Source organism: Phaethon lepturus, unplaced genomic scaffold, assembly GCF_000687285.1.
Source record: "Phaethon lepturus isolate BGI_N335 unplaced genomic scaffold, ASM68728v1 scaffold56090, whole genome shotgun sequence".
NCBI classification, from domain to species: Eukaryota; Metazoa; Chordata; class Aves; order Phaethontiformes; family Phaethontidae; genus Phaethon; species Phaethon lepturus.
The window spans coordinates 1-9,315 of NW_010513906.1; the positions used below are offsets into that span (position 1 = coordinate 1).

The window sequence follows — 9,315 nt, forward strand, 5'->3', positions numbered from 1 at the left end:
AAAAAAAAAACAAACACACAACTGAAAAAAAGGGCAGAATCAACACAGAACGGGAATCGTGCTAAGAAGGGAACGCTTTTATCCAGGTTATGACAACGTACTCCCAAGCAGGAATCGCTTCCTTTCTCCAGTTAAGTTGAGCGGTCTTCCAATAAAATGAAGAGTGGTGGGGGGATGAAGTTAGTGTGCATTTCCCTGGAAAAATCACCTCTAACTCATGCCAGTTAAACACTAGAACTAAAAATTTACAGAGAAGCGTCAAAGGAGATGGAAGTGTTATTAGAGTTACCTTTTCCTCTCTGAACAGTCCAGAAGAAAAACAGTGACTACAAATACAGCAGGCAAACTGACTGTTGGGACTGATGGGTATAGGATATATATAGTGTTGTAAGGAATTCAGTCTCAAGTTGTGCTAAACGCTCTTCATCCTCTGTATGGCACATTTTGGTCCATGATGGGGATTTTAAATTGAGACGAACCCCAATTTCTTACAGAAATGTGTAAATATTGTTGCTTTTTAAAATGCCAGGTGTAATTCCTTCTACAAAGGTTAGGAGAGGCTTATAGGAAGTAGTCTGGGGTACGACGGGTAACGTGAGGCTCTCCACGACGAGGTGCTGGGTCAAACTGGAGGCTGCAGGAAAGAAAAAGGCATCATTTTCCCTCCTCCACAAGGTATTTTCAAATGCCACAATAAATGCTAGACTTGCTCTCCTGCTGCTATTGCTTTTCTCATCCCAGCTGCTTCCACATAAAATGTTCCAGGTCCCAAAACAAGGATCTGCGGGAGTTAAAACTCATCAGCTGGTCGAAATGCTTCTTACTCAGTGAACACCACCCTGCACTTCAGCAGCCTATCGCTTACTTTCAGGTGAGCCCTGCTGAATGCCAACTTCAGACTTTCTCACCCAGCTTTACAAAGCCTAGTGCTACCAAAAATAAAAATAAACACAGACATCCATCTGTCTTTACTCTCTCCATCAAGCTTAGGCAACAGAGGGATTAAGAAAATGCAAAAGCTCCAACTCTCCAGAGAGCCAGAAAGAGGAGATAATGCAGTACGCAAGCAAAGCTTTTAAAAGCTTAACTCACTACTTATTTTTAGATATTATTGCAGGTAGAGCATATACAGTTAATTCCAGGATGGTTTGAGCTGGCTTTTCACAAAAAAACCCCTTTGGACAGATCAGGCATTCCTCACAGTACAGAACAGCTAGGAAGAGAAAGAACAGCCCGAGCTAGGTTACTCACAAGGAATATTTTAAAGTGTCATCTAGTTCCATGATAGCAGCCTGGTTCCCACACCGATAACAGTAATTGGGTGCACTGAAAATGGTAACCACATTTCGGTCGTGGCACCAATTATAACCCTGCCGGGGGGAAAAAAAAAACACAAAACACACACACACACCACAGAAAAAGAGAAAAAAGGTCTCTGTTAAACCTCAAAACTCAACCCGTCTGAAGTTCCTCTTAGGTCTGAAACAATCCAAGGCATTTGTGAAACTGTAGACTTCTCGTAAGTATTTCTAACGGACTTTGTTTCATTTTAAAAGACCTTTACTGCAAGAACAAGCTGTAGTTACTTAACAAAAACAGTTTCAACCACTCCACTGAGAGATCGACCATTTGTCACTTGTGCGTTTATCCTTTTTGAATACAAGTTATGGATTGTACCACAAAGAAACCTTGAGATTTTTAGGTATGCCATCAGCTTTCATCCACCACAAACGAGAATTTGCCTGCTGGATGCGAGCAACTTCTGACACACAGTAGTACTTAAGGGATCTACTTGAACTCAATTTTAAAAATACATCTGCTCCATTGACCCACCTGGCATTTTTCCAGCAAGACACACAAGAATAGCCTATCAACAGCCAAAATTGTGGCTTAATCCCTGTCACATCTGACTGCTGAGTATTACAGGACAGCCTGTTTAATGCAGCAGCAGTCCAAGTAGAGCAGTCAGTGTGTAAGGAGATTATTACTTCCACAAATGGGGTCCCTTCGGCAATTTACTTGGTACAGGGCAGGGGGAAAGGCAAAACATCCCTTTATTTACACCTCACGTCAAAGCACGTAATTTTATGTTGCTTGTTGCTTCCACATGATTCAAGTCCCTCTTTGGCATTTACCTGTGCAACGTTTAGGTGCCAGCTTATGCAAACCCATCAGCAGGTCTCACAGAGGAGACAAGAATTCACATCTATGTTTTGTTAGCCCCATCTAGCAGAGCGCTTGCCCTACCTCCATGACAAGTTGGTGAGCGCGGGAGACCAGTGTGAGACCATTGGCATGGTTAAATGTTTCAGAAATATCTTGCCCAAACGTGTAGCCAGCACCACGTGGAGATATACCCCAGCCACCACGATCATCCGGATCCGACCATAACAGATCACACATAGGACCCTTGAAAAAGATTAAGTGTTCTACATTAGATCACTAGCAAGACAGTTCTAAAAAGCCACTGTTAAAATATATTTTATTTACAGCAAAAACACTGTCAGCATGTCCTTTGCACAAGACACATAAGTTTAACACACATAGTATCGCCTAGCTACCTCACTGCATCGGTCAGCACCCTTCCCAAAGAAACAAATACGTACACAGCTGACTGAGAAAGGAGTCCATGTAACCAGAAAAGCATTCCCACCTCCTCTTCCACGCACACTGCTTACCGCTTCACTTCAACTAGTCAGAGACACAAAGACATGGAGAGCAGAACCACGATCTTATTCCTGACTCTCACAGTATAATAAAAAAGGCCACGTGAGAAGGGATGCACATCCAAGGATAGACAATGGGTTCACTGGTGCCAGACAAGTTGGAATAAATTAAAGAAAGGGAAACGACCTGTAGGGCACTATGAATTAACTGTTCCAGAGATTAATGTTAAGCCCTCAGCAGCCCTTCTGGCAGGGTATTAATCATTTCATTTCCTCTCCTAAACAGTCTGTTGTTGGACTTGATGTATTAAAAAATATCCTGGTGTACTTCTAACAGTCACAAAAGCAGCTCAGCGGCTCTTCTTGCTGAGCTACTAAGGGGCAGTAAAGACCCTCTAGTATCCATCGAAGCTTGCTGCTGTGTCCTACCCTCCCACCTGAGCTCTGCGGTAGGGATCACACTGACTACGTGTGAAGGTCCTCAGGACAGCCAGATATGCAGCACAGGACAGGGAAAACCCCAGGGCAACATAATAATCATTACACCAAACCACAGGTAAAGGGTCCACCAGGTATGGAACCCACCTGATTCTCTGAGTAATTTACATAGCTTATTTTCAGCTTTTTGGAAGGCTTGGGCAGGCCTTGCTGCATTGTTCTTGCTATTACACCAACGGCGTTGCAGGACAAGGGAACTTCATTTTCATCAGGGAACATTCAAGTTCATTTGTAAGCCCCAACCACTCCAGCACAGAAGACACATTTGCTACCCTGGGAGCTCAGAATGCAGTTTTCTTTGGTTCTGACCTCAGGAACCCAGAAAGTGATGAACAAGATGAGACAGAAGAAAAGACTGGCTAGGGAGGAGGACGGTGACACAGCATGGCTTCACATGGTGGTTATCTGTTCACAAGCAAGTCTGTGATGAGGCTGAAGGCAGTAAACACCTTCCCCTGCCAAATACTATTCTTTGAGTCAGTGTGACAGTCAAAAAAACCTATGATGCTGTGAAAACCCCATAGCCCTCCTTTGAGCATATCTACTTGTGTGTGTTTTCCCCAAATGTATGTTCATCTGCTCTAGCTTTTAGAAAGGCAATAATCCACTGTGTAACCATGTGTCTCACTGTTTAAATGGATTTCAATGTGAGGCTACATTTGCATTTTCCACCAATAGAGATCTATGTTTGATGCATTTCCCTTCCTGTTACCTCGTGTGGAACTTCCTGCAGGCGGTCCAGAGCCCTGATATGATCCAGTGTATCTATGGATGGAGACAGGCCACCGTGGAGACAGAATATCTGTTCCAGAAAAAAGGAGCAATCTGTTCAGTGCATATTGTTATGGGAAGACTGAGCTCAGAAATAGCTGGTTTTAAACTGTTATCATTCTTTTACAATTCCAGCAGTCTCACAGGTGCAGCAGAGAAACCAAATTTAATTCCCACAGAAGGAAACAAAACTAGAAGGCTGCACCTTGCATACAGAGATCAGAGCAACAGCAAAGATACCATGCCTTCCGTTTTAAGGAGAATCTCGCCTCATGGCCACAACTCAACTCACATCTCCTGTATCACGAGGGGATCCCCACTTGTTGACCAGTCCTTTACAATGAACCATACATGCAATGACCTGACATGCCTCTGGGAGCAGAATCAAAGGCCTTCCCACACCATCAACTTGTAGTAACACCTCACTACACTCTGCCCCAAACCCACAGTAAGTACACGGGCTTTAAAAAAATTCAGATCACAAGTTAAGGGAGCTTATTTGAGACTGTTTATGTAGAGGTTAGACAATACAGTCTGCATGACTATGAAATAGAGCATTTTTCTTATTCAAAGCTTACCTGGCCATCTACTAGAGCTGTGAGTGGAAGATAATCAAAAAGATCTGTGAAATACTTCCAGACATTGGCGTTGCCATACTTTCGCAGACATTCATCATAAAAGCCATACACTTGCGTAATTTGTCTGCTTTCGTGATTGCCCCTCAGTATTGTAATGCGTTCTGGGTACCGCACCTATCGACAAAGAAAACTCTTCTTCAACACCAGAATTGTACCATCAATATGGAAAGAAACAGCAACAGAGTATTTCAAACGGCAGTCAAGCACTCAGCTCTGTTATAGAATAGCACGTGTCCATTAACGCCTTTCAGTTTTACATCCGCCTAGCTCAAGCCAACAGCGGCATCAATGGGAGGAGCGATTCTTTCAAAACTCCCCAAAAGCGTGGTTTTGCCTAAGGCTGCTGTGGAAAAGCTGTCAAACCATACCTTCAATGCCACTAGAAGAGTCACCGTTTCCACCGAGTAATAGCCTCTGTCCACGTAGTCTCCCATGAACAGGTAATTTGTGTCTGGCGACTTCCCACCAATTCTAAAGAGTTCCATAAGGTCGTGGAATTGACCGTGGACATCCCCACAGACGGTGACGGGGCAACGTACCTCTTGCACATTCGATTCTTTCGTAAGAATTTCTTTAGCCTACCAAGAAAAACACATTTAGGACAAAACAGTAGGAAGCTCCTCCATAAGCGGGTGCAGAGGTTGTTCTACCGCATTCGCACTGGAAACCAGATTTCACTCCAGTAGCTCTGGATTACCACTGAAAAACAGTTTGTTGGGTAAGCAAAGACAAAGTACATTTTACAAAGCCCTGTGCACAAAGGCAAGTGTGTTTGCTACTGTAAGGCCAGGTCATTAATATCTTAGTGTACCACAAGCACTGACAAACAAATTCAACGAACTAACTAAACAAATTAATTCCCAGCCTCCCCCAAAATGAAGCTGTGTGGAACTTCAAGACTTGCACTGGGTATACGACTTCCATCACCACTGGGGTCACCCATGGATCCTGTGCTTCTTCCCAACATTTCTCAAGCGCAGACAAGGCGAAGCACTACTCCAGAAAGCTTCACTGGCATCACGGGTAGATGTTATTTTCTCAAGCACAAGTTGCTTTTTTTTTTTTTTTTTAAACATACAGATTTTGACAAATTTCTCCATCTACATGTTCAACACAGCTCAGGTCTACTCATTTCAGCTATGTGAACTACAGCAGTGCTCTAACTTGACCATCAAAGTCAAACACTATTCAGTTTCACAATACCTAGAAGCTTTTACCTCAAGAACCACAGCTGTCCCCTCAGTATTGCAGGCCATCCCATGTCCTGTCAGCAGGAGTTCAGCACACAACTTGTATAAACAGAAATTAGTCAATACTCTCGCCATCTGCTGTAAGGCTATAAATACCAGAGGAGATATTTGCCGGGCTGGTGTGAGCTATTACGGTTTTTTGAACAACTTGATTTGCAAAAGCACACATAAAGCTGGATATTGTTTGATACGCACACTGGTAGGAGAACTATGACCTTCTAGACTTTTGATAGAAGTCATCTGACTTGCAACAATTCACTTACCCACAGACTCCCTCCTGCCACGTTTTAGTCTGACTACCATCTCAGTTGCTCAACGGATTGCTCTCGATCCCACGCAGCCATGCGGAACCACTCACGTCGCCACCTTTGCTGGCAACGCAGCAGCAAGCTGGGAGAACTCTTCTGCCAGCACTGACAGCTACTCTTCACTGCCCTCTCCTCTGGGATCCTGCAGGCTTCCCTCATGGCACTGCACACCCATAAACCTCAAGTGTTCTCCCAAGACCTTGATTTCGCAGCAGCGGGTCCATGCCATGAGGCCAGTGCTATGAACAGGATGCTCATTCCATGACAAAGCCAGCTCATCACGCCATCACTGAGCAGAGACAATGTTAAGAAAGGCTGCGCATGACAAAGCAGCTCATCTGGCAGAAACGCTGGGCAACCGCTACGGCAGCAGATAAGCTGAGCTGTGTTACTCTGCCAAATAACAACCAACGCGATCACCAGAGCAGGGGGTTGATGGGGCTGCCCCGGCTCTCTGGAGATACTGCGCTTTCAGATTGCATTGCAGTGAGTACGAGATGACCGGAGGCGTCCGTCAGGAAAGGGAAGCTTCTCTGCACATTCCCAGAACACACGGGAACTTAAGAATCCATTTCCCTTGCAGAGGGCACATTTCTTCTTCTTGCTTAAGCTAGAGGAAAACAAGTACTCCTAAGGTTCACTTTACTAACCTGGTACAGAACATCACTGCATATGCAAGAGGCGCTTCTCTCGCCCAGGGCACTTTTTGCCTGCCAGTTTTCCAATCCTCTTCCAAGCACAACAGTTTAACAACCTGTAAAGGCAGGTCACACACAACTGGAAAAGCAAAGTCAGAGGCAATTTAAACGTATGGAGCCACAACCAGCTTCCCTGGCTGTACCCAGCTGGCAATAAAAGGACCACAGATGGAGGAACGGCATCCCTGGATTTAGTAAGCTCTTCCTCTACACTCAGCACTTCCTCTGTTAACTACAGCCATGTTATGTAGCCTATCTGCATTACCCTATTATCATTATCAAATATCCTGTTTGCTTTGCTGCCTCCAGCTCATCAGCTGATGCAGAGCAGCCCTCCAGGCACATCTGAGGCACAGAGAACACCCACAGATAGGCTGGGTCCGATCTGAACAAAAGGGATGAAGGATCACCAGTGCTGAAGAGTCACCAGCAGGCGATGATTTGGCTATTCATCACCAAGTCCCTTAGATCAGGATGATGTAGCTCCCACCTGCGGCTACCAGGAAGCAGCTGCTTGCCGAGGACAGCATCAGTGGGCTGCCCGAGGACGCCTGTGTTCACATTCAAACATTATTGGCCTTGCCTCTTTTAGGGAAGGCGCATATTTGGAAAGAAAAACTAAAACCCAGGCAGTCGAGAGCTTGGAGAGCATCCAGCGTGCCCCTTGCACAGTATGTAACCTGAGAGACATGACCCTGCTCCTCAAACATGCGTCCTGCACCTGGACTCGAAGACATGGGGTCTACCTTGCAGCTCTAAACTGATTGCAAACTGCTGAACATACTGTGTCTTTGAGTGCAACAGTAGGACTCAAATTCTGTTCAATATCTTGAAAAGCACCCAAGGCACCTTTTGAGAGCTTCTACTCTTTGGGAGACAAACATAGAAGTCTCAAAACAGCTGCCTAGTGTGTTCTGACTTGCCCAAAGCAACAGATGGGGTTTTGTTGGAAGCTGGAGCAAACTTAACCAGAAAAGGTACAAGGTATTTCCTGCCTTTTTGTATCACGCGTACTGCTCCCTTCCCAGACGCGTATGAATAAATATACTTACCTCAAGCCTCCAGGGAAAAGATGCAGGACACTGTACAGATACCATACATACTTACCAGTGTCTCAACCACATCATCGCTCTCCACCTTTCTGATCTGCCCAGAAAACCCTTGCACCCATCCCGAGAACACATACAGGTGAAGTAGCACAGGCAACAGAGAAGAGCTCCTTTTGCACAGCAATATGGCAAACATACTCACGTTAAACGCGTCCTAGGAAGACGGGCCAGCCCGAGTCCTGAAATTTTGGTACCAGAAGTATCTAGAAGATTCCCCTCATGAGAGAGGATGAGCTAGCAGCTGAAGGGCAGCAGCTTCTTAGCTGCCTACCAGCTGTTACTGTGTAGCCTGTTTTAGTTTACTATGCAGACAAACATATATGCACATTAAGTCAATCGTTTTAACACTGCTGGTCCAAACCAGGTTTTGGAGCTGAGCTCGGCTGGTCACAGAAGTTTGCCCTGACATGACTTTCTAATGCAGAACAAGGTCTTTAAAACCTTAAGCATCATTAAAAAGACCTCAGAAAAGCAGTAACTAACCAGTGTGCTCTGCTTGCATATTTCACTGTGCAGAGCTAATGCTCAAGTCAAACAACTTAAAGTAACAAAAGCACCATTACAAAACAAGGATAAAAAACTCTGATGGAAGTAAGCTGCCCTGCATTATCATAATTTACTTACTTAGAAGGCTGTTAAACAACTATGACACGAAGTCATATTTTAGAAAATGGTGACTAACGTTATCAGCTTCCTAAGCATGTGTCCAAGTTGTTTTGGATGAAAACCATATCTAGGTCAGAATAAAAAGCAGCAGCTTTTAGGTATTTTTATTAAATAAACCTCCACAGTTCCCACGTCTGTACTCAAAATTAATTCGAAGAGTAGACTATTTGTGGGCTGTGAGCTTGCCCATCATCTCAACTCCCCTCTCTTTCCCAGTTTTGGATTCTGTAGATCACCTTTGTAGACTGGACCACAAGCTTGTCTGCTGTAGAGTCCTCAGTCTGCATGGAGGGAGGCTGGAGAATGCGCAACCCAATAATTTACTGGGTCGTCCTCGCAAGAAGAAACCGAGCAGCCTCAGGGGCTTGAACACAACCCATTAGTGTGCTGCTCCGAAACCAGAGATGCTACGCTGCCTTTGAGACTGCCGTGAGGATCACCAGGAGACTTATCTCTCTGCGAGAGACTTAATCAAATCCACACCAACTGTTGCACTGTTCAGGTTTGTCTATGATAATTGTGTAAGCCAATTACATGGGCGAGGGGATTACAATCCAGGAGGCAGATTTTCAGCATGGTGCTTTCTCCAGAGAAAACCAAAGACCCCAAGCACCTACTTTGCATACAAGACCCTTTGAGAGCACAGAAACTCAGCTCCTTCTGGCAAGATTCAGTCACCGTACCACGAGCTCAGTTTGAACTGTAGAGTCC

General features: G+C 44.8%; 1 protein-coding gene across 1 annotated transcript; it reads right to left on the minus strand.

The window, feature by feature from the left end:
* Window positions 1-122: 122 nt before the first annotated feature.
* LOC104615541 (serine/threonine-protein phosphatase 2A catalytic subunit beta isoform-like) lies at window positions 123-8,074 on the minus strand. Its single transcript, XM_010291308.1, has 7 exons — window positions 7,937-8,074; window positions 4,942-5,151; window positions 4,514-4,687; window positions 3,877-3,966; window positions 2,248-2,409; window positions 1,252-1,370; window positions 123-634 (listed from the first exon to the last, which is right to left on the minus strand). Exons 1-7 carry the CDS (start codon window positions 8,072-8,074, stop codon window positions 562-564), a joined length of 966 nt encoding a protein of 321 aa, XP_010289610.1. The 3' UTR covers window positions 123-561.
* Window positions 8,075-9,315: the final 1,241 nt, after the last annotated feature.

Coding starts and splice junctions, on each gene's coding strand:
- LOC104615541 (XM_010291308.1), bottom strand. CDS start 8,074: ATGTTTGCCATATTGCTGTGCAAAAGGAGCTCTTCTCTGTTGCCTGTG. Junction 2,410..3,876: donor TGCAGGAAGTTCCACACGAG/GTAACAGGAAGG, acceptor ATCTTTTTCAAG/GGTCCTATGTGTGATCTGTT. Junction 635..1,251: donor GACACTTTAAAATATTCCTT/GTGAGTAACCTA, acceptor TCTTTCCTGCAG/CCTCCAGTTTGACCCAGCAC.